At 40.0% G+C, this 25,590-nt stretch overlaps 2 protein-coding genes across 2 annotated transcripts; both read right to left on the bottom strand.

Moving 5' to 3' along the window:
• Positions 1–2,704: 2,704 nt before the first annotated feature.
• LOC116570231 (interferon alpha-1/2-like) lies at positions 2,705–3,544 on the bottom strand. Its single transcript, XM_032307001.1, has one exon. The coding sequence runs from the start codon at positions 3,444–3,446 to the stop codon at positions 2,850–2,852; it is 597 nt and encodes a 198-aa protein (XP_032162892.1). The 5' UTR covers positions 3,447–3,544; the 3' UTR covers positions 2,705–2,849.
• Positions 3,545–19,418: 15,874 nt separating this feature from the next.
• On the bottom strand, positions 19,419–22,965 carry KLHL9 (kelch like family member 9). The gene has a single exon (XM_032306986.1). It carries the CDS (start codon positions 22,434–22,436, stop codon positions 20,583–20,585), a length of 1,854 nt encoding a protein of 617 aa, XP_032162877.1. The 5' UTR covers positions 22,437–22,965; the 3' UTR covers positions 19,419–20,582.
• Positions 22,966–25,590: the final 2,625 nt, after the last annotated feature.

The raw sequence follows: 25,590 nt of genomic DNA, 5'->3' as shown, positions 1-25,590 counted from the left end.
GAATCTCATACCCCCTGAGCAGGGCGGGTTGCATCTCATGCTGTGCCCACAGCCACCTGTGTTCCACCTTTGCCCTCTTCACTCCCTCCCTCCCTCGCCCACTCCCCTTCTCTCTACCTGGCTGTGAGGAGTGAGCTCAGCACACTTCCAGTTTTGAGCAAAACTGTCTTAGAGGGGGTTTGTTTTTGTCCCATGAACAATCAACAACCCAAGACCCAAAAGTGTTTCTGTGACCAATTCCTCTTCTTTCTGTCAGGTACCCAAGTGTCATATTTTTCTGTGTCTTACAGAGGACACAAGGTAAACGTTATGTACTACATGCGAGTGTCAGGGACACGGGGGTGGGTAAATTATCACCCCCCCCCCTTTTTAAGTTTTACCTTAAATAGTGACTGCAGTTTTATTTTGTTAAATGTTGATTTCTATATGGAGTTCAGTCATTAGACTGTGAGTCCTTCTTCTGTTCTCAGTTTCTGAGGCCACAGGGGACTCGGTGTAGCTTTCCCTGCTGTGCGAGGCTTTGACTGAAGGAATGACTATCCCTGCATTATTGAGTCAGTCCTCTTCTCCTGAGCCCTTGGATTCCTCATGCTCTGTCTCACAGTGAAATATGGGGCAGTGAGGCCACATAGGATGCTAGATAAAACTAGCCACTTTTGCTTCACTGGTTCAGAGTTTTTAAAAATGAGTATGCTTGTTTTAATTTAGTAATTTTCTGGACAGGAGTTGTCTTGCTCTTCTCAATTCCTTTCCATTTCTTCTTGATTCAGTACCAAACTAGGGAAGAGAAAATGGAAAAAGAAGGTCCTGGACCATTTGTTTCCATCACTTTCAATACATCATTTTCTTTTTTTTCTTTCTCCACTCAGCTTTGCTAGAAAACTGTCATCACATTTGGATGCTTTGAGGCAACAGGGACTCAAAGGCAATCTGACCAGGAAGGGAAGGACAATACTAAAGTGACTCCCAGGTGAGAGAAAGACATCAGGAGCTCTTCTCTTCAGCGACCTTGCCTTCCATCTGCTGCCCTGTGGTTTCTGCGTGGTTCCAATCCACAGAGCAGCCTACTGACATTCCACACTGTAGGAATCAAAATAATAATAAATTAGCATTGTGAGTAATGAAATGTGCCATGCTTTAAAAGAAATACATATTAAACAGATGGACATGATTTGCTAATGTTTCAAATCCATGAATCGACCCAGAGACACATACATTGCAAATGAGGGAATTCTGCAGAAAAAAAAATGCACATAATTTCCAATTCCCATTGTTTTCTGTTGCATTTCAGAAGGCAAATCTCTCACAACTATTTTCTCTGAACACATTAACTTCACTTCTCTTATTCACTCTCTCCCTTTACCTTCCAATATGGTTTCTGTTGATGAATTCTGGCAAGCCAGCTCTCACTAAAGTTTCAATGCTCCCTATATCCCAGGGTGGTAGGCACTTCCCATCCACATTTTGCAATATTTAATTCTTTGAAGCACTTTTTTCTTTGAAATACTCTGACCAGTATTCTCTTACCCTACTGCCTTAGGGCCATTTCACCTTTGTTTCCTTTGTGGCTCTTTTCTCTCTTACCACTTGAAAGTTTACAAAATTAATCTTTTTATTTTATTTTATTTTATTGAGAGAGAGAGTGTGAGTTCAAGTGGGGGTTGGGGGGAGGGTGGAGGGAGAGGGAGAAGCAGACTCCTCAATGAGCAGGGACCCTGTCCATTGTGGGGCTCCATCCCAGGACCCTGAGATCATAACCTGAGCTTAAGGCAGAAACTTATCCCACTGAGCCACTCAAGTGCCTATCGAGGAATCAATCTTAAGTTCTTTTCTCATGCTCTACTCTTCCGATATGTCCACTTCTGCTCGCAGGCTTTTGGTTAATAGAGCTGCTTATAAATCACAGACTCAAATATCCATTTTCCATCAGTCAATTGTAGAAGAGATCTATTGTTTCTGTTTCTGTTTCCTGACAATGACTTACTGCAGCTTCTGCTGAGAGAACTCCATTTTCCCCCTTCTTATAATATCACTTAACATAATTGGTACTACTTCAAAATGATTATTATTTTTAGGTTGGTTTCTCCACAAAAATCCATGATACAAAGCAGGATTGGATTTATAATGTCCACTTCTATCCTGACAGCAATTCACAAACTGGTTTAGAGAAAGTCTGTTTTTAATTTTTAGCGTGAATAACATAATAATGAGTAGGTGCATTGTATAATCCATTCTCTCTTCAGGTTATAATCAGGCTTGTTTCTCTCTCTCTCTTTTTAAAAAAAAGATTATTTATTTATTATTTGACATGTAGAGATCACAAGTAGGCAGAGACACAGACAGAGAGAGAGAGGAAGGGAAGCAGGCTCTCTGCTGAGCAGAAAACCAGATGTGGGACTTGATCCCAGAACCCTGGTATCATGACCTGAGCTGAAGGCAGAGGCTTTAACCCACTAAGCCACCCAGGCTCCCCTCAGACTTGTTTATTTAAAAAATAATAAATACAATAATTTTTCTATACAAAATATTTAATAAAGAAAGGAAATAATAAATTGAATAAATATAAAGAATATATTTTTTCTCTTAACCACAAAGAGAAATTATACCTAATGTTGTTCAAAGATAATTTAAATCTTATAAATAGTTAAATAAATAAGTCATTAAATAGATACATCAATAGATCAGCATAGTCATCTGAAAGGAACTAGTTCTTGTAGAGCTGATATGCTCTACATGATGTCACTTAATACTCCTGAAAACATTTGACAAATTGATTCCACCGTGTCATGATTGTAGCAGAAATGAGAGTCTTTGACCTGGTAGAACACAAGGAGGTACGATATTATTTGTCAGTGAGAGTCATCACCATGTTGAACCAGGTCTCGTTTCTTGCCCCTTAACCTTTCTTGCAAGGTTGTTGATGAAGAGAAAACTTTCATGATCTCTGCTCTGACCATCTCCCAGGCACAAGGGCTGTATTGCTTCTCTTGCAGATAGAGGGAGATTCTCTGGAAGTAGTTCCTCAGGATGGAGTCCCCATTCACCAGGGGCGTCTCTCCCACCCCCGCCTCCAGCAGGGGACAGGCTGCCAGGTGGCCCAGCTGCTCAGAAAGTCCCGAGCACAATTCCTCCAGGAGGGTCGTGTTCCAGGGAGCTGGTGAGGCCTCTGTGCAGAAGAGGTGGAAGGTCTTCTGGTTTGTCACATGGAGGACAGAGATTGCTTGAGCCTTCTGCAGCTGCTTGCCATCAAACACCTCTTGGGGGAAGGCAAAGTCATTTCTGTCCCTCAGGCAGGAAAAAGTGGAGACTCTCCTCATTTGTCGCAGGAGCGTCAAGGCCCTCCAGTGCAGCAGGCTGTGATCCTGAGGCAGGTCACATCCCATAGAGCTGAGGGAGTGGCAGCTGAGCACCACCAGGGCCACCAAGAAGGAGCAGGGCAGGGCCATTGGGGATCCTGCAGATGCTGTTGGTCTGGCTGGGGTGGGCACGTCTGGGAACCGTGGCTCTAGGTTCTCTGAACATCTTCCCTTGTGCACACTCTTAAATGGGGACGCATTAGTTTCCATTTTCTGGATGTTCCTCTTACTTTCTACTTTTGTTTTTGTTTTTCATTTTGCATTCACCAAATGGGTTTAGAGCAGTGTTTCTCAACAATTTCATTTCATTATTGTCTCCCCTTCCCTTGACCCCAGAGTCATTTTAGATATTTTTTGCTAATTGAATCCCTCATGAAATTTTAATGACACAGTTATCCTCTGTATCTATTTGTGTCCTCTCTATGTATCTGTACTTTATACATAGAAAGAAAATAGTGCCAAACTTGACTCTCTCATCCAATGCAGGATTAAGATTGACAAAAATTTTAAGCTATAAGTAAATTTAAAAGTTATTAACATTTAATTTATCTTTATAACTAAGTTTTCAGAGCAAATTTTATTATACTTACATAAATAGTAATGTATTAAAATCATATTCAAATTTAAAATTGTACCAATACAATACATAATAATGATGACTGCAATGATATACTTAAACATTTATTAGAAGTACTCAAAACAATTGAAAATTCACAGTATTTTCCTGACATGTATTATTAGGTCTTAACTTCTAATTTTGCTTCATATCAGAAAATAATTTTTAATTTCACCGACTGCTTGATATTCATCCAGATATTCTCAATATTTATTCCTTTTCAGCAATTAATATAATTATTGTATTTAATAACTTTAGTAGAATTAAATGATCAAATATTAACTACTTGCATTTAATTCTAAAGCCCAGTTCACACTGAGGCTCCAACATAAGCAACATAAACAGACAATAATGGCAGCTACTAAGTAAGGGAAGGCCACCTCTCACCTCTCACAATACAGCTTTGAAATCAAGCAAATGATGAAGAGTCCTCTGGTGAGCCATCTATTTGATGTAAATTTTATTGCTCTAAACTTGCATTTTCTGTAACTTTCATGAACTCAGTGTCAATACTTCACATAAGATACTCAAGAAAAACCAACAAGTTAAGAGATAGTGAGAAAATAAATAATAAGGAATAGGATTTTGTTGAACAGGTTTGATTTAAAGAGCAGCAATCATTGTAATACCTAAGATATGTTCACTCTCCAACAACTCATTTTTGCACCATTGGTAGTAAAAATCAGCAAGTAAAAGAACATAATCAATGTGAATCCTTTTTTTAAAAGATTTTTTAAAAAGATTTGAAATTTTATTTATTTGACAGAGAGAGATCACAAGTAGGCAGAGAGGCAGGCAGAGGGGGAGGGGGAAGCAGGCTCCCTGCTGAGCAAAGAGCCTGATGTGGGGTTCAAACCCTGAGATCATGTCCTGAGCTGAAGGCAGAGGCTTTAACCCACTGAGCCACCCAGGCGCCCCTTCTTTTTAAAAAGATTTATTTAGTTATTTGAGAGAGAGAGAGAGAGAGAGAGCAGGAGGAGGGCAGAGAGAGAGAGGGACAGAATCTCAAGCAGACCCCCCCTTGGAGAATGTTGTCCAATGCAGAGCTCTATCTCACCACCCTGAGATCATGAGCTGAAACCAAAAGTGGGACATTTAATTGACTGAGCCACCCAGGCACCCCTGAATCTTTGTTTAGATTTTTGCATATAATTTCAAATTTCCCAAAGGACTTTTAGAGGAATAGATCAGTTGCAAACTGATCAGTTGCAAACTGATCTATTAAAAAAAAAAAAAAAAAGGAAAGTTTTTTGTCCTAAACTCAAAACCGTGTAAATATTGATTATTATCATGTGACAAACTTACTCTCACCTTCTATTCTGAACTCTTTTCATTTTGCATAGGAAGTTACCTTGCCTTACCCCTCTACATTCCTACTCTTTACCTAGAAGGTACATAGCCATCTTTGACATACCAGCTCTTAGTCATGGACTCACTTGGCCCTCCTTGGCATGGGGCAAGTGCCCTGGCTCAATATGTCATGATAACTGCAGCATGCTCTCTGATCTCCTCATCCTACCAGGAGGCATTCATGAGTGACCAAACTGCTTTGCTTCATCATGGCCATGTTTGCTAGAACTATATGAGACCATGCCTGAAATATCCACTCTACTCTTCCTGGTGTCAACAACATCTACTGGGATTATTGCTGAAACCACTGGGATTCTAGTTGCTTTCAGGTGCACAGGGCCCTGGGGTTTGTGTTGCAAGAGCACAATTTTCAGCTTTTGCCCAGCACTAGAGGAAGCCCCAAGGATGGTCTCATCTCAAATTTGCCTTAACTTGGTCATCACAGAAAAATAACTAGCCTGGTGTCCTACAGAGTGCCACACATCTAAACTCAAATTCTCCCCCATTCACACGGCCTACAGCAACCAGGCTATTTATCCATGAGTTGTGGTAGATCTTTCCTGAAGCGTCACTGAATGACCTTTATCCTGAGGTGCTCTGGAGATAACTTAGAGACAATAATGAACAATCAATTGGATGCTCTTTTCTCCATCCATTTGAGAGGGAGACTGGGCTCCACTTCAGTTCGATTTCCACAGTTTGGCAGGTAAAAAGCAGAGTGTGACTTCAGGTCAAAAATGAAGATGTGGATTCTCAGTTCTTGGCCCCACTTGCTCTTTCTTGCTAATATACCTACTTACTCTTCTTTGGTACTAAGGATGGTTATATTGTCTCTTTTAGATGGCAGTCATGGAGCTTTTAATGAACTGCTAATGAATGTTTGGAAATTGTTGAAATCTTAACCCTGAAATGATGCTATCTGGTAGGGGCCCTTTGGAGGTGATGAGAGTACAAGGCCATATCCCTGATGAAATTGGGGCCCTTATAAGAGACACCCTGATATTGGATTTCCAACTTCTAGAACTGTGACTAATGAATTTCTGTTCTTTACAAGTTAACTAGGATATACTATTTTTTTTTAAAAGCACCCAAAGGGACTGAGCCCAGCCCTGCCCTATTTTCTCCTTGGAATATCTCCCTCCAGTGGTCTGTAAAATACCTAAGGGGAGAGACTTCCTCTTACCCAACTTGTTTTTCTAGGCATCCAGTACCAGTCTCCATTGTTTCCAGTGCACCGTCAATATTCACGAGGAAAACAAGTATGGCAATTATAGGAGAAAGAATAATACGAGCAAATACTACAGAAGTATGCTTTATGTAATGTGGGAGTTCAACAGATCTGAAGATTCTTTATAAATTCCTCTTGGTTCTATAAGGAAAGTTATAATGGAATAGCCAGTGGGGGATTTAAAAACAAAAGAAAACAAGACCAAAAAAATGTCTATGGGCAAGAAAATTTCCTTCAAGTTTGTATTTTCAGTATTTAGGGTAGCAGGATGAGAATCACAAGGTTGGTTATCAGTAGAAGACTCACTCTCCTCTTTTATTTCAGTGAGCCCCAAGGACCTGCAAGGAACCACCTCCTCTTGCCTTGCTCACCTACCTCACCTAATGAGGATATAACTTTGATTTTATAGAGTGTTCTGAGATCTCATCTCTACCCTTCTGGTGTCAGGCTGTGCCTTAGGGAATCAACTTGAATCCTTCTTACAAAGGGTCAGTGATGCTATCAACTCTAAAGAGTGATAGCCATTAATCTTGCCCTGGTTTAAATTGTGTCTCAGACTTTAGGTCAGCTGTTTGGACTTTTCAAAGTGTGTGCTGCCAACTTATTGATTATTTTTCCCCTTAAAAAAGCATTAGTACGAATAATTTAACAATGAAGCCTACTCTTTTTCATTGAACTTGTTTCCTCTTTATGAGTCACCCCAGAAGTCTGCTTCTCAGTGGAAACTTCTTTACACTGAGACCACCCATGAGAATAAATTCGGGCCACACAAATGTTGATGAAGTGATATTGCCCTGCACTGGTACGGTCTGGGCCCCTGAAATCATCCTCTGTGATCCACCCCACGTTTCCCCTTTGCAAATGGTTGGAATAGACTCAAGTACTACAGACATATTTGGAGTCCTATGCGGAATATGGCAAAGTCACAGAAGAGAAGGTTCCGGTGTCCCTGAATCACTGTGGAGTCATCTGAGCAGAAACTCCTTTTATAGTTATATAATATATAACATATTACATAAGATATTATATAATATAATATATATAATCTATATTATATTATATATAAAGGTATACAGTTATATAATTTCTGTTATAGTTTCCTATAGATCAGTTATAGCGGCCGGCATTCATTTAACTGACACATGTCCTCAATAAAATACTATCCTCAAGTACTTTTTCATAAAGGATTGGACTTTATATTTTGGAAATGCAAAATATACCCCAAAACTTAAACAGACTTTAAAAAATTACATCATAAAGTCATTTATTTAAGAAAGTAGATCATGTTCTCTCTGAAGATGTTTTCTGTAAATCCATTCTAGACAATACATTTTTTTTTTAAGTTCATGATTTTGGTTCAGCTATTTCTCATCTGATGCTCAGGCACAGCGGCTGTGTTTCTTCTCCTTCAGATAGAGATGGATGTTTTGGAAATCCTTCCGGACCACGATCCCCAGACACAGACAGGCAGGGTTGTCTTCTTCCCTGGGCTTCCTGTGTCCCAGGCAGCGATGAAGGCTGGAGAGGAGGTCATGGAGGGCGGCGTGGCTCCAGGCAACCTGGCTGTGGTCTGTGCTGAAGGGGTTGAAGACTTGCAGGAGCATCTGGTGGTGGAAACAGGTGCTTTGTGTCGTCTGGATTTGGGTGACGGTCCATCTTTCCCAAGGAACTCTGAGGTAGGTTCTGTCCTTCAGGCATGTGTGAAAGGGGACACTTTTCAGCTGTCTCATAGTATGAGGATGTCGTGCACTCTGGGCTATGGTTCCAGGCAGGTGTCCAGCGAGGGAGCAGGCAGGCAGGCAGGGGTGCAGTGGATCGGGGCTCTCGATACAAACTCTCCCCATTACTATAGCTTTGAAACAAATTATTCTAAAATGCATGATCCTAACTTGGAACACACCCCCCTGGATGGCTGGTGATGACTTGATGGTTGGTAGACATTTTCACTGCTATATCTGAGGCTTACAGGTTTCAGCTGGGATCTCAGCTGGCCCTGGGTGCAGGAGCACCTCACTCTAACTTCTCCTTGACATCTGTTTTTTCTGACAGACTGGTGGAATCAGTACTGTTGCACTGTTTACATGGGGCCCGAGGGCTCAAAAAAATGAGGGGCCCAGTGACCAAGCTCTATCGTCTTTCATGATCTAACCCAGTGGTTCCCAGTGAGAATGATTTTGTCCTCCAGGGGACTTTGGGCAATGTCCAGAGACATTTTTGGTTGTCGCAACTGATGAGGGCTGTTACTGGCATCTCGTGGACGTCAGCCACGCATACTGCTGAATGCCCCCCGTGCATGGGACAGGGCCCCACCACAGAGAACTGTCTGGCCTCAAGTATCGGTAGTGTCAAGGATGATAAACTCTAACATAAACTTGGAAGTCATGCATCATTATTTCTAACAAATTCTTTTATAAGCAATTACCAAGCCCTCCCGTATTTAACGGGAGGTGAAGTAGATTCAACGTTTTGAGAAATGGCAAAGTTCTCAGGACACACGTAGGATGGAAGATACTGTCATAGCTATCTTTGGAGGGCAGTCTGTCGTGGTGTCTCCCTGTGATTTCTTTTGCTCTTCAGTGATTTTGTCATTCTCACCCTGTTGGTTGTGTGTTTTATGCTCTTAGGAGCCAAGCCTATGAAACCTGCTTATCATCTTCCAGGTCTTCAGAATCAATGTTTCCAAGAGGGCACTTCTCGTTTCAAGGGATTTGGGTGCAGATATGATCACATTGCTGATTTTTTAACATTCAAATTACCTGCACGATAGCTATGAGAAAGTAACAGACAAGATTTCTTGGTTATCGATTTCCCCCATCCTCATTTTTTTTTCCTTTTCACATTAGTCAAAGAAAGAGATTTGTTTTTCCTAAAATCTCTCAGATATTTAAAGAACAGTTTAAAACATTATTTCTGTGTATAAAATAAAAGGGGGCATCTGCCAGCCTCCCACTCCCTTTCCCCCCAAATTTAGCACCAAATAATCCTCTCTCTGACCACCGACAGTACAGATAGGGCTGAAGATTGTGCTTACTCTTTGGTTACTCTCACGCTCCTTCCTTTCCTGGAATGTAATGAAGCCCCACAGGTGAAGACTGACAGCAACAGATCTATAGTCAGACCAAGCCTTAACTTGAGCTTTCACCACATTCACCAGCATTCACCACAAAGAATCATGATAAAATTTAGTAGGAAGGGATAGAAAGGGGATTCTTCTAGGATTTGAACTTGGACTAATGATTCTAAGGAAATCAGGGAAAAGAGTATCAGGCTCTGGACAAGAAAGCTTGAGCTGGTATGAGCTAGTATTTCTCCTGGAGGCCCCAGGAACACAGTGGAGCTGGGGTAGTCATTGGTAAGAAAGCAATCATCACTCAGAAGCTGAGAGGATTGTTCCATGGGCCACGGGACTGCGGAGAATCCTGTTCCTGTTTCCCTGGAAACTATAATGGTAGAGGATGAAAACCTGTTACATGAAGATTTGTGTTTGGGTTGGAAATTGGATTTCTATTCTTTTGTGTCCAAGTGGCCACCTGGCTCAGAGTCTTCAAAATGAGGGTACACAGAAATGTGCAATCAGACAAACAGACACAAATCTACAATGTGAGAGAACAATGTTTCTCAGGACTATATCCTTGATATTAATAAAAGAAGGTTTTATAGATCAAATGCCCAATTTGGGTAAGGAGAATAGAATTATTGGGGCTGTGGAAGAGGTTAGGTCTGGGGCGTGAAGGCATTTCTAAGAGCTGGACAAGACTGTTAAGGAGTTAGACTATTGCCGAGCTTTTTTTTTTTTCCTGTGCCCCTAGTCTCCTGAAAGCCAGCAGTTGGGGGGGGGGGGTCAAAAATAAGGTGGACTAGAGGAAAAACCCATCACTCTTTCTGTGCAGGCCTGGAGCTTAGGGGTTGCTTAGGTCCTGCACGTTTCTTGTGCCTGATACCACCATCTTTACTCATCTCCCTAACTGCATCCTAAACACATGTGCGATTAAGTATTCAAAAACAGCCGATTTCTTCGACTAGAACAACTGGGTCCTGTGACGTCACTAAGGTTTAGTAACAACCCCAGGCAAATGCAATGGACCAGAATGATCAGTTGTTTTCATGATTTTTAAAGATAAAGCGTCCAGCTGGTGACTTGTTTATAGTTCAGGTCTGGTTCATGGCTGTGATAAGATGGCTAATTCTGTCATTCTCCTGAATAAAGCCCCCTCCCCACTCCTGACTCTGTGTAAGATCAAGGCTTCATCAGACTTTATTCTCAAAGTTACAACCCTGATTGCTACTGAGATCTTGATGGGGTTTCTCTTTTCTGCAACAGTAGATACTTCACGTCAGCAGGGTGTTGTACACTGGGAATGTGAACTAACTGGAAGTGTCCAGCAGGTGAATCCTCATCCATTTCTAGACATTGGGTCTGGGAGCTAAGTGGAGAGAGATCTTCTTGAGTTTGGTCTACACATAGAGGTTCCCTGAATGAGAGCCATGAACCTGTTGTGCATGGCTGAATTAGCTCCCAGATCAGTGATGAGGATGAATATAGAATATTTTGAAACCCAAGAAGTGAATGAAGTGGACAGTGTCAATGGAATCCACAACCTACTCCTCTTGCAGGATAAAGTCAACATTTCAGGGCCTGGGTGAGCTCAGGAAGGGAGAGCAATCTTGAAGGTTAGAAAACTCTTTCCCCAGTCTTTGAGCTTAAGTGACATCTTCATGTGTGTCTGTATACATGATATACGGAAGGTTTTAGGAAATCTGTGATTTTCTCATCTAGAGAAGGTTGAAGACATTAATAAAAAACTGTAGTAAAAATTTTTGCCTAGTATGAAGAAATAAATGTTATTACTGACTCTAGGATTCTATATTGAGTATGTTTTGGTTAATGATTACCATGAATTAGTTTTTTTTTTAAGATTTTATTTTATTTGTTTGACAAAGAGAGTGAGAGATCACAAGTAGACAGAGAGGCAGGCAGAGGGGGAGGGGGAAACAGGTTCCCTGCTGAGCAGAGATTCCCCATGTGGGGCTTGATCCCAGGACCCTGAGATCATGACCTGAGCTGAAGGCAGAGGCTTAACCCATTGAGCCACCCAGGCACCCCTAGAGTTTTTATGAATCACAAATTCCTGGATGGAAGAATATTTCCTTCACTTGCAAGTGATAAACTTTGTTTCCCAATTAGGAAAAAGTTGTTTGAGTCAGTAAAAATTAGACCTGCCCTTTGACTCATATCTAAACAGATGGTGCTGACAGGCAAAGGACGATAAGCCTCTACCCGTATAGTAACAGCTCTCTGGAAGATGGACCAGTAAAGAACCAGAACACTCTGTGGACTTAGAACGGCGGTTGGGGCTCTACACAATGAAATACCTGACCTTGGCTGCTGTCATCAGCTTTATACTCCTCTTGTTCTAAGATTGCAGGAAATATAACCTTGCTCTTTCAGCTCTATCTAGAAAAGAAATATGGGACTATGTGTACTCTTGATAGCCTTCAGGAGGCATCAGGAAGAAGTCTCCTGTTTTCAGTCATATCCATCCTGAGGAAAAGAATGCTTTATGTATGAGAATATTTTACTCTGAGACAGTATTTTGGAGAATTAGAAGTGGGTAGTTATGCCACTCTTACTGTTCCCATAGCTGAGAAACAGGCTTTCTTTGAGCCCATGGATGGTACTCTAAAGAATTTGCATCAGCTGGTTCAGAAGTTACTGTGTGGTTCTGTAAATATGTTGCTGTTGGGGCTGAGTGAAAGCCATGTGGCTGGAGCAGTGATCCGATCCTAGCATCCATATGGGCAAGCCAATATAAAAAGCCCTTTGAATATTTTAGGTTTGTCAGATTTATTTATACCTGGATATATTGCATATTATATTCTTTGTTATTGCAAAATATTTACTCTGTACGTGTCTTCATAATGAGGCTCTTTGCTAAAAACCATTTAAAAGGGATGGGGAATGTCTTCCCTGCCCACTGTCCCCCAAAGGAAGGCATGCAGTAGTGGGTGTGGATGCTTAGATAAAATGTTGCAGACTTTTGGGGGTACCTGCCTGGCTCAGTGGGTTAAGCCTCCAACTCTTGGTTTGGCTGAGGTCATGATCTCAGGGTCATGAGATCAAGCCCTTTGTGGGGCTCCAAGCCCAGAATGGGAGTCTGCTTAGGATTCTCTCCCTCTCCCTTTCCCTTCCCCCTCTACTCCTCCTCCCATGTGCAATGCCTTGGCCCATGCTCTCTAAAATAAATAAATAAATAAAATCCTTTAAAAATGTTATAGACTTTAGATAGTTGGCAATTTATATGGATTAATCAATTAAATAAAGGTCAAAGCAATTTAAAATGTATATTTTTATTTGATGCCAAAAAATATTTTCTTTGATTATCTGACCCACTATATCCACCAAGAGTTATCATAGGTTTTACATATTTATTAGGTAATTGGGTGTGTAAAGACTTGATGCTACAAAAATTTCTCATAGTTTTTGTCATTACTGGGGTTTCTGGGTTTTTTTGCTGTTGTTTTTAAGGAGATACATTTTCTGGACTCCGTCTAAAATGAGGACTTTTAATTCCAACCAGTAGATGGCAGAATAATATCAGTCCCTAGAAAGTGGTTGTTCACAGACTGTTACAAAGTAAATAGAGGAATAAATTTATTATTCATGCCTTTTGTTAAGAAACACTTGACCATTCTGCACTGTGAACAATCACCTTTGATGAACAAAAGCAAGAACATCTCTCTTTAACAAATAAATTATAAAACTACAATCACCCCTATAGGGGTACCAGGTGGTGGGTATTATAGAGGGCACGGATTGCATGGAGCACTGGGTGTGGTGAAAAAATAATGAATACTGTTTTTCTGAAAATAAATAAATTGAAAAAAAAAAGAAAAAAAATTACCTACAAGACATGATGTATCACTACTATAATTTTCCTGGAAGTATTAACCAATCTTTCAAATTATGATACAAATAATATAGAACAAGGTTTTTATACTATGCAAATAATATAATATGATTCTCTAAGGTGAAAACACAAGAGAATCCACCCCAAAATCGGTTACAAATCAATGAGACTAATGTTTCATCCAAAAACTTAAGAATCAATGACAGTAATGATGTCAAAAAAGCAACAAGCTAAAACCATGCATTTCCTATACTGCTGCAATAAAGTTTGGAATACAATGTGAAAACAAAATCATTCAAAACAGCAATCTATATACCAAAGACAACGTGAAGAAAAGATCATCGGAACTGAAGAAAGACCCTAAATGGCCCATATAAGATTTTATTATATGATTTTAAAAAGCATAAAAATTCAGGGAGAAAGTAAAAATTATCCAGAAAGGGGTGATGGGAACAAATGGATAATAATTTGAAAACATACATTAGATTTTATGCTAGAAATATAGTAAAAAGTGATATTCATACCAATAATATAAAATACTGGGATAATTATACCATATCACAGTGGGAAAAAAAATACACAAATAAATATTTTAAAATGACAAAGGAAAAAGTAATTTCACTACATTGCTAAAAATAACTTTGCATATTAAGACACATACTTAAGGAAATAAGATGGGAAAATACTTACTGTAAATAGACTAATATTAATGTAAAAGGAATTTTTGAAAATTTATTTTAAAAATTTATGTTCATTTCAATCAGAAAGAAAAGCAATTTGAACAAGAGATAAGCAGTAAATGCTCCCTTAGCAAGTTAAGAATTAGAGCTGATAAAGCAACTGATAAGGATGAAAAATGTGACATCAGTACTATGGAAAAAACAGCAAAATTACCACCACAAGTTCAAAATGCAAAAAAGATGGACATATTTGACTGCATTATATGGAATGGTGAAGGTGGTCAAAAGGTACAAACTTCCAGTTATAAGATAAATTAGGAAGTAGGGTACAGCATGCAACTAGTTAATAATATTGTTGTATATTTGAAAGTTGCCGAGAGTAAATCTTATTTTTTTTTTTTAAGATTTTATTTATTTATTTGACAGAGATCACAAGTAGGCAGAGAGGCAGGCAGAGAGAGAGAAAAAGGGAGGCAGGCTCCCTGCTAAGGTGAGAGCCCAATCCCAGTACCCTGAAACCATGAGCTCAAGGCAGAAGCTTGAACCCATGAGCCACCCAGGTACCGCAACTGAGAGTAAATCTTAAAATGTTCTCATTCCAAGAAAAAAAATTGTACCTATGTGTGGTGATGAATATTAATTACACTGACTGTGGTGATTATCTATCTATCTATATCTATATCTATATCTCTCAAATCATTATATTGTGGACCTCAACCAATACATGTCCATAATATCTCAACTAAAAAGTTGAGTAGACTTGCACCCATAAAAATGCCACAAATGGAAAAAAAAAAAGTCTTTGCAGCAAATAAGAGGTTTAAAGTAAAAGACAGGAAAAAATGATTCACAAGTGAAGAATACACATACTCAATAAACAAAAATTTCAATGTTGTAATAAAAAAGAAGAAAAAACCCAAACAAGAAAGCTAGAACTGTAAAGATTTCCTTCCAAATAATCACTAAACACATTCTGCTGGAAATGCATATTGGAACACTCTTGGAATGTATTTTAAGAGCCTACACTATTTGACTCAGATTTTACTTCTTTAGAATTTATTACAGAGTCAGACATGGACAAAATTTTATGTAGGAAATTTCAAATGAGGGTAGATATTTAATAGATTAATTAATCTATTAATTTAATAGATACATTTAGGGTAGATATTTAAATATACTCATAGGGAAATGGAAAAAAATATGAAGGTACATTCATGAGTGCAAAATTGTACAGGTATTTAATACTTTCTAAGAAAAATAACCTATGAAAATCATTAAGATAAAACTAAAGTCAAACCACATAAATCAATGGAACAGAATACAGAGCCCAGAAATGGACCCTCAACACAATGGTCAACTAATCTTCAACAAAGAGGAAAGAAGATCCAAAGGAGAAAAGATAGTCTCTTCCACAAATGGTGCTGGGAAAACTGGACAGCCACATGCAGAAGAATGAAACTGGACCATTTCCTTACACCACACACATAAAAATAGACTCAAAATGGATGAAAGACCTCAATGTGAGGCAGGAATCCAGCAAAATCCTTGAGAACACAGGCAGCGACCTCTTCAACCTCAGCCACAGCAACTTCTTCCTAGAAATGTGTCAAAGGGAAGGTAAGCAAGGGCAATAATGAGCTACAGGGACTTCACCAAGATCAAAAGCTTTTGCACAGCAAAGTAAACAGTCAACAAAACCAAAAGACAATGAAAAGACACAATGAAAGAAGATATTTGCGAAGGACAAATCAGATGACAAATCAGATAACGGGCTAGTGTCTAAAATCTATTTAAAAAAACTTACCAAACTCAACACTCAAAGAACAAATAATCCAATCAAGAAATGGGTAGAAGACAACAACAGACATTTCTGCAAAGAAGACATCCAAATGGGGGCGCCTGGGTGGCCCAGTCATTAAGCCTCTGCCTTCAGCTCAGGTCATAATCCCAGGAGATGGAGCCCCGCATCAGGCTCCCTGCTTGGCAGGAAATCTGCTTCTCCCTCTCCCACTCTTCCTACTTGTATTCCCTCTCTCGCTGTGTCCCTCTGCCAAAGAAATTTAAAAAGAAGAAGACGACGATGACAACAACATCTAAATGGTCAACAGACACATGAAAATGTGTTCAACATCACTCACCATCAGGGAAATACAAGTCAAAACCACAGTGGGATACCGACTCACACAAGTCAGAATGGCTAAAATTAACAAGTCAGGAAATCACAGATGTTGGTGAAGATGTAGAGAAAGGGGAACCCTCCTACATTGCTGGTGGAAATGTAAGCTGGTGCAGTCACTCTGGAAAACAGTATGGAGGAGCCTCAAAAAGTTGAAAATAGGGTTACCACCCCAGCAATTGCACTACTGGGTATTTACCCTAAAGATACAAATGTAGTGATCTAAAGCGGCACATGCACCCAAATGTTTATAGCAACAACGTCCACAATAGCCAAACTATGGAATGAACCTGGATGTGCATCAACAGATGAATGGATAAAGATGTGGTATATATACACAATGGAATACTATGCAGCCATCAAAAAAACCCTGAAATTTTGTCATTGCATCAACATGGATGGAACTAGATGGTATCATGCTAAGTGAAAAAAGTCAATCAGAGAAAGACAATTATCATATGATCTCTCTGATAAGAGGAATTTGAGAGGTGGGGGTGGGGGATCATGGGGGAAGGGAAGGAAAAAATGAAACAAGATGGGACTGTGGGGGCGCCTGGGTGGCTCAGTGGGTTAAAGCCTCTGCCTTCGGCTCAGGTCATGATCCCAGGGTCCTGGGATCGAGCCCCACATCAGGCTCTCTGCTCAGCAGGGAGCCTGCTTCCTCCTCTCTCTCTGCCTGCCTCTCCGCCTACTTGTGATCTCTGTCAAATAAATAAATAAAATCTTAAAAAAAAAAAAAAGATGGGACTGCGGAGGGAGACAAACCATAAGAGACTCTTAATCTCAGGAAATAAACTGTGGGTTGCTGGAGGGTCAGGGGAGGAAGGGATGAGGTGGCTGGGTGATGGACACTGGGGAGGGTATGTGCTATGGTGAGTGCTATGTACTGTACCTGTACCCCTAGGGCAAATAATACATTATATGTTTATTAAAAAAAAAGTCAAAAATTATGATGTAAAGTGCCAACTTTATTAGTACCAACTATCCTTCACTAAATGCTTCCCAGTGCATGTCTTATGCCAATCACTTTGTAACATTCTCAACTTGTAATTCTGGTAAGATACCACAATTATTAATACCCACCATAATGCCATTGACAAAAGGGTAAACATTAGTTTTGAGAGCTTAGGGTCTTTCAGTTAATAACTGGTTGAGCTGTGGATAGGACTTTGGTTTTATTTCTCTTGATGGTGTGTTTTTGTAGTTTTGAATGAAATGTTCTGTAGGAGCATACTTTGTAATCAAAACCAGGTAATTTCAATTATGAACCAGAAAAATATGAACATGAATGAATGTGTTTGCTTTATGGGTAAACTACAGGAATTCTGCTGGCAAGGAGGGAAAAAAAGAAGTATGGATTTGAGTAAAAACAATGCATATTAATTTTTAATATGTATTTTATAAAACCTGAAGAAAAAGTCATAATGATAGCAGTGTGTTTCAAAGTTGGATTTATTTCCTTTTATCATATTTTAGGTTAGGGTCTGGCATATTTGAAAAATATTTGACAAATGTCTGTACCTATGTACATGTATAATATATAAATGTTAACAGAAGTTACCCTTGGCATGTGGAAATCATTGATCATTTACAGTTTCACTTTTATTTTCCTGTACTTTCTATAATACACATAAATTACTTCTATAATCAGAAAAATTAATGAACATTAATTTTGAAACTTGGAAAAATAAGAAACATTAAAAATATCTAATGTGTTTACAGTTTTTCCTTTTTTTGTCTTAATTTCCCATAAAAAATTATTAGCTTATGAAAGTAAAATCTCTTTCTAATCATTTTAAAGTCACTGAAAATTTCTTTATCTATAAGCAAAGAATTCCAGGTGTAATTAGTAGTATTAGCATACCATCAGTCACCTACTCTAGGACTGCCAAGACAGCTGTCCACTGCAGAAAATTCTAAAAGGGTGAGAGGTGGAGTGTGTGAGGCTGGAGGTAGGGGATATAGGTGGAATAGTTAGCTTATCTAGTTAAGCAATTCTTAGCTAGTTACAAAGCAACAGTTAACTTTAATAGAAGGCAAAAACCTTTTTTCAACAAGGTGGAAGAGAAAAGCTTGTGCAGAACAGAAGGCAAGCAGGGCAATATCACCTCAGCAGGTGAGAATTAGCACCAAGAGTAATACATCAATACTAACAAAAAAAACAAAAAAAAAAACAAAAAAAAAACCAACAGCAGAATTATCCGTAAAGGTCAAAATGCAAAAAGATGGACAAATTTTATCTCTAAAATTAACTGAATGGCCCTGCCTTTGTAAAACTGTAATAGATTAAGAAAAAGAAATCAATGCAAACAAATGCCAGTTAAATTATATTTATTATATAAAGAGATCCTATAACTTGGTATGAAAAAAAACAAAGCAAGTCCAATAGGTATCACAAGGGTAAAGGACATGAACATTCAGAGGAAACAGAGCTACTCAAAAAACACAAATATTTAACTTCATTAATAAAGAAATGATTGGGATGCCATTTCTTGCTTATTTAATGCACAAAGTTAACATCAATTTCTACTTTTTCTATTTTCTACATGTACTCAACTGTGCTATTTTTAGTAATAAAAAATCAGTCATTTAAAAAAACATAGAAAGTATGAAATTTTCTGCCAAGGCAGAAATCATAAAAAGCACTAAAATCAATCAACACTTGTATGGGCAGTAAGGTTCAGATCCCTGGAAGCCAATTCCTCTTGTCTGGGTTCCTGAGTTTTATTATGGGATTGTCAATGAAGAGATCATTCCTGATTTATACTGTGACAACTTCCTAAGTGTAAGGATATATTTATATGTATGTAAATGTGCCTATGTAAATTTTTCTTCAGGTAGGCAATTATTCCAGGAAAGTACCTCTCCAGAATCACTCACTACATACAAAAGTCTCCTATGACTCCCACTCGCTTAAAAGGTCTCATTAAGATCTCCCCATATGATTCTCAACCAGTAGGGATGCCCTTGGTATTTCAGAGGCTGAACATCTACTTTAGCACCTGTCTGAAAATCAGCAGACAGGCCTAGGCTTTCTGTAACTGGCTTCTTAGGGAATCTGAAGTTGGTCCTGTTCTTTAGACACAGACAAAGGGACATTTTTCTGATCTGAAACAGAACTGAGTCTATCTCCTGCTTGCTCAGATCACAGCCTTGAGGCAGATCCCACAAAGCTCAGGACATACACTAGCAACCACCCCAAATCAAACGATCATGTTAGAATGACTAAGTTGGGAGACTGAACTTAAAATCCTACAGCTTTGTTCAGCATATTTCATTCTTAGCTTTCCTCATGTAAGTTTTACTGAACAAAAGGGCAGAATAGCAGAGCTTACTTAAACTTACTCAGCAAAACCAATTCTCAGAAGCCTGAACTCTGCTAAATAGCCTGTATAAAAGCAACTCTATAGAAAACAATACACAGCAGAAAAAGTAATATGATTTATCTGAAATAACAATTTAGCCAAATGACAGATTTGGTAGTCAACCTAATATGTTGTAGCCCTTATCTGTCTCAATTTAGTATGACTCTATACTTATTTTCTGGTACTGAATTCCCACTTGAATAGAAACAGCTGCTAGGTAGAAGAAAAAAAATTAATTTAAAAACAATTTCCCTATAGCTGAAATAACAATCAATTTAAAAATTAAATGTGTATGTGTATGGGTGTATGGATGTATATACACATGTATGTAATGTATGTACATACATACTTATATTCTCTCTCTCCCCTTCCCTCTCCAGAGAGAGATACAAAACCCTGACTTAGGGCTACACTGTTTACTTCTCCTATCTAAGAAACTTCACATATTCTCAATGCACTCAATCAGGTGAATTGGCAACGATGCCAAAAACTATACGAAAAAAGGGAGGTAGGTGATAATATCGGTGACCTTTTGTTTATTTTAGGTCAGGGCAGGCAGCCTCCCTTTGATGTTTTGAAGTCAAAGATGAAAACTTGCAGCTCTGAAGCATAATGAACATAATTATACATTTACTACAATCACCTACAATTTGACTTAACACAACAGCACAAACACATCTCAAACATTTTTCTACATATCTTTTTACATTTGTTAAAACAGCTGGCTATGTTGAATACATTTTCAGAATGCATTTGTTAACCATATGACAAACACAGAACTAAACAAGACAAATAACATCAATTACCATTTTATCTAATAACTGTACCAATCATTATAAGATACAACTGAAGGGGAAGTGTGAGATCATCCATGATGTACTGCAAAGGTACTACATTTTAGTCCTAAGAATGATCCGAAGGTGCTGAAAGAGGTGATTCTCTAGAAGGTGATCCAGGGTTTTCCTCAGGTGGAAAAACTGTGAGAGTACAAGCCCGAATGCCACCAAGTGATTCTGGAAGGTCAAAAACTTTATGCCACTCATCCTTTTCTGGGTCATATTTCTGGACAATTTCTACCATACAACGATTATTCCAAGAATATCCACCTACAACATAGATTTTATTTTCAAAGACGGCAACTCCAACATCACTTTGACCTCTTAACATAGCAGCAATTGGTGTCCACTGGTCAAGGGTTGGCGAATAGTATTCACAGCTTAGAACATCATCATAATCACTTGTTCCTCTGAAGTGATTGCCACCAATGACATAGAGCTTGTCTCCAACCGTACACATGCAGTGCAGACCTCTGACTGTCGTCATTGGAGCCTTCTGTGTCCATTTGTCTGTATCTGGGTCAAAACACATGAGCTCATTCTGGAAGGTGTCATGAGTAATTCCTCCTGAAATATACATTAGGCCCCCATACACTGTTCCAGCATGGCCATAGTGGGGTTCACTCATTTTTGCAACATAGCTCCACTCATTCATCCTTGGGTTGTAACATTCTACTGTGGCCAGTTCACCAGCTGCACTCCGCCCACCAACAGCATATAAATGTCCTTTGAGGGCACTCAGGTGGAAGAATGTGCGCTTTTCATTTAGTGATGCAACCTGCATCCACCTATTATACCGAGGATCAAACCTGAAAACTGTATCAACAGCAGTTTTTCCTTTCGTATCATAATTGCTTTGACCACCAACTACGTAAAGAAAGTTTCCAATGACAGCAATACCATGCTGGTATCGAGGAGCATCCATGGGGGCTAGAGATCTCCATTCTTGTGCCCTTTCATCATACATCCGTAATTCTTTACTGACAACCAGCTGCTGTCTCAAAACTCCTCCTAAGGTGACCAGGTGTGTCGAGTCAGATCGAATGGCAGTTCTATCTGACTGCATCACTGGCTGCATATACGGCATCATTTGGTAATTGCTAGCTTCTAAAAGCAAATTCACACAGGTATTGTCTGTTCTCATGAAATCTACTGTCTGCACGTAATTGATGAGATCCTGGGGTGTCATCAATGGAAATCGAATGTTCTTCATTAATTTTGCAGCATAATCCATCCGAGGGTCTTCCAACCTTAGCCAGCGACAGGCAGCCTTGAAGAGCTCAAGTTCAGAACAGTGCTTAAGACTATTACTAGAAAGCACAAAGGCAAGCCGTTCAAAGGGGAGCTTCAGAAACTCCCCAGTACTCAGTAAAGCAGGAAAATTCTTCAGGATGAAATTGTTGACATATTTATCCACTTCGATAAGATTGTAGGTGTTAGCAATTCGTCCAACTTCAACACAGTTATCTAAAGAGACTCCTGAAATAAGAAATACTTTACAGAAGTCCAAAACAGGTAAAATTTGTAAAAAGCTGGCAGCTTCAAGTGTGTCCTGGAGATTGTCCATATTAAGGGAAAGTTTTGCAGTATAAATAAAATCAATTATTTTCTTCAGGCCAACCTTGTTCACCCCATGAAGCTTAATGCACATTAAATCCTGTTCTTTCATTCCACCTGTGAACATCGCCTTGAAATAATCACTGGCAGACGCCATCATAGCTCTGTGGACGGGGAAGATTTCATCTCCGTCACCGGGTACCAGGGTCACATCACAAAGCAAGCCTTCTATTCTAAGCTGATCGAAGCCTTGCAATACCACCGAGCTGTGAGTATTGCTGGTAAAAAACCGTGTGGTTCCTGCCTTGCAAGGTTGCAGATGGGCGGAGACGCCCATTTCGCCGTTACCAAGAGACACTTTCATGGGAAAGCCTTCCTCTGGCACACAGATCGGTGCCCGAGCCCGCAGTGAGAACCCGAAAGCTTTCAAGGAAACGAGGCAGCCTGGAGGGCGGGAGAGCGCGCTTTCCTTTTCAGGGGCAAGCAGTCCCCGTGGCGCCCCTCACAACACACCGGTCAGTCATCCACCGAAAACTGTTCCCCAACAGGACCACAGAGGGCTGCGGAGCTCAAATCTGATTATTATGCAGATGATTCACCAGAAGGCGGTTAAGGGACCCGGTTCACCTGGTCAGGCCTGCGCTGCCGCTCCTCCCGCAGTTCCGCTCCCGGCCGAGGGCGAGGCGCCGCCACGTACTGCGACTCGCGAGGCGGCGAGGCCGGCCACCTCAGCGAGCGGCCCGCTGCGCCCTCCGAGGTCACCAGAGCGCCGCCTCGGCGACTGTGTTGGGACGAGGGCCTGGAACACGGGCCTGGCTTGGGTCTGGGCCTGGAACACCAACCTAGCCGCGGACGCCGAGCCCGTCCTTCCGGAAAAGCCTCGTCCCAGGATCCCCCGGGTTAGGAGCGGCCGAGGCGGCTACTGCGGCTGCGCAGCCGCCTGCTCGCGTCAGTGGGCGGGCGTATGGGGGATGGGGAGGAAGGGAGCGGGCGGCGCCGAGGGGGCGGTTGGGGAGCTGCGGCCCGGGATGCCCGCGAGCTGGCTGGCCTCTCCGGGTTATTCCGTGTGGGGGATTCTGTCGGCCCCAACGGGTGCGCGTTTGTGATGCTGCCAGTTTGGTATAAACTTTGCACGGCAGCGGAGCTCTCCGGCTAAATTCATACTTTCTCTTTAAGATTTACACTTCCTGGCTTCTGCCTTTTCAATGAAATGCGGCTTTTGTATAAATTGAAAAGAAACAGGGCAGAAGAGGGCCTACGGGCATGATGCTGAAAACTGTTCCTCACTAAAGCGCTTGAGTTAGGATTTTTATCCTGCACAATTTTAGTAACACCTCAATTATAATTTTGATTCATATTTTCATATTACTAATCAATTAAAATGCATATTATGTGTCTCTAAATACCAAGTTGTGACCATAGTATGTAAATAATATAGCTTGAATTTTTGCCGTGCAATACAATTCTAAATTGTTTTCCACTCATACATTTTTAAATGGCTACACAACTTCCCGGTGACTCTACAAAGTCTACAAAGGTGGTCTCCTTTGGCCATTATTTGTTCCTGAATATATACCTTCTTGTACTTCATTTTTTATAGTCTCTTAATAAACTAAAATCTAGGCACAAAGGTTTCCTCTGTATTTAGATAAACACTAAGGATTCAAGACATAAACATTTCTTTCTGAAATGTTGTCACCAGCAATGTTTGTGCATTTCCCCCATATTTATTTTTGCTTTATGGATATTTTGTTTAACTTGCATTTCTTCAGTAGTAAATGTCAATTTTGCCATATGAATAAATACATTTTGACACAATTTCTTCCAAGATTTCCCATGGTTTGAAGAGTTTAATGTCTTTTAAATCTAACTAGTTTATTTTGCATATGCAAACCAGTAAGGATATAACTGTATTTTAAAAGATAACAGCCCAAGGAAGAAGAGGGTAGTGGCAGGCAGAGGCAGAAGCAGGGAGCCCCACGTGGGACTGGATTCCAGGACCTTGGGTTCATGACCTGAGCCAAAGGCAAATGCCTAATGGACTGAGCCACCAAGGCATTCCTATATTTTTATTCTCTTTATTTAAAGTTTTACTGTCAAACCTTTTTGCATTTGTTCATTTTTAATAAACACAAAGACTTATTTTGTAGCTCAGCTGAAGGTACAGTTCATTCATCCATCAGATTCAATTTAAATACTTAAGTTGCTAAATCACAGGCACTTTCCTTGCCTTCAAGATAAAAAGCTGAATAAAGAAAACGAAGTGCCAGGGGCATGGGTGGCTCAGTTGATTAAGTAGCTGCTTTCCACCTCGGTCAAGATCCGGCAGTGTCCTGGGATTGGCTTCCAGGAATTGAGGCCTGCATCAGGCTTCCTGCTCATCAGGGAGTCTACTTCTCCCTCCCCCTATTCTTGTGCTCTGCTTGCTCTCTCTCCCTCTCAAATAAATAAATAAAATCTTCAAAAAAAAAAAATGTCAGCCCTCTTGGAACTTTTCCTTTTTGTTGGAAGGAAACATAAAAGCATTAGGCAATCAATTAATTAATTTCAACTGCATCATATACTACCATGGTCAGCAAAAGAAAACAAAATTATCATCTATTCCCAGGAACTGGAGGATGCAGAAACACTGAGCCTTGATACTTGATGCACATTTCTAGAATTTGCAGTGCTGTGGCAAAAATGTAAGCTTGGGAGCTGAAGTATACCTGCTCCCAAAAGGCCAAGGAATAAATGAGGTCTTGTAGAAATACAAAATAGGAAAACTACCAAAAACTGAACCGCAGAGATCTTCACAACTTCATGTAGTGAAAAGAAGAAGGAGCATGAAAAAGCATGCTGGAATAGAGGCAGCACAATAGGACAACCAGGAGACTGGTGATGAGAGAATGTTTAAGGGAAGAAATGTGTTCAAAAGTCGGTGTCGTGGGGCACCTCAGTGGTTCAGTCAGTTAAGCTTCTGACTCTTGATTTTGGCGCAGGTCCTGATCTCAGAGACAAGAGATGAAGCCCTGCGTGGGAACTCTACCCTCAGCACACAGTTTCCTTGAGAGTCTCTCTCTCTCTCTCAAATAAATGAATAAATCTTAAAAAAAAAAAAGAGAGAGAATAAAAAATGGTGATGTCTTGGGACACATGGGTGGACCAGTCAGTTAAGAGTCTGCCTTTGGCTTAGGTCATGATCCCAGGGTCCCGGGAGGGAGTTTTGCCTCAGGTTCCCTGCTTAGTGGGGAGTCTACTTCTCCCTTTGCCTACTGCTCCCCCTGTTTGTGCTCTCTCTCTCTCTCTCTCTCTCTCTCTCTCTGACAAATAAATAAAATCTTTAAAAAAATAAATAAAAGGCTAGGATGTCAAGCATCATTGTTCAACCATGTTTAAGTACTAGTGGACTAGAACATTTTTTCATTTGTCTGCTAGTTTTAGTTCTCTTTATTTGGGTTTTATTTTATAACATTAACTAGTTTTGTATTGTCCTTATGCATTATATTTTTATATATTCTTAATTATTAAAAGTAGGT

Source organism: Mustela erminea, chromosome 12 (genome assembly GCF_009829155.1).
Source record: "Mustela erminea isolate mMusErm1 chromosome 12, mMusErm1.Pri, whole genome shotgun sequence".
NCBI classification, from domain to species: domain Eukaryota; kingdom Metazoa; phylum Chordata; class Mammalia; order Carnivora; family Mustelidae; genus Mustela; species Mustela erminea.
This window is presented reverse-complemented; position numbering and strand designations above follow the sequence as displayed.

Bases quoted from the DNA above. Each gene is read 5' to 3' on its own strand.
- KLHL9 (XM_032306986.1), bottom strand. From the start codon at position 22,436: ATGAAAGTGTCTCTTGGTAACGGCGAAATGGGCGTCTCCGCCCATCTG.
- LOC116570231 (XM_032307001.1), bottom strand. From the start codon at position 3,446: ATGGCCCTGCCCTGCTCCTTCTTGGTGGCCCTGGTGGTGCTCAGCTGC.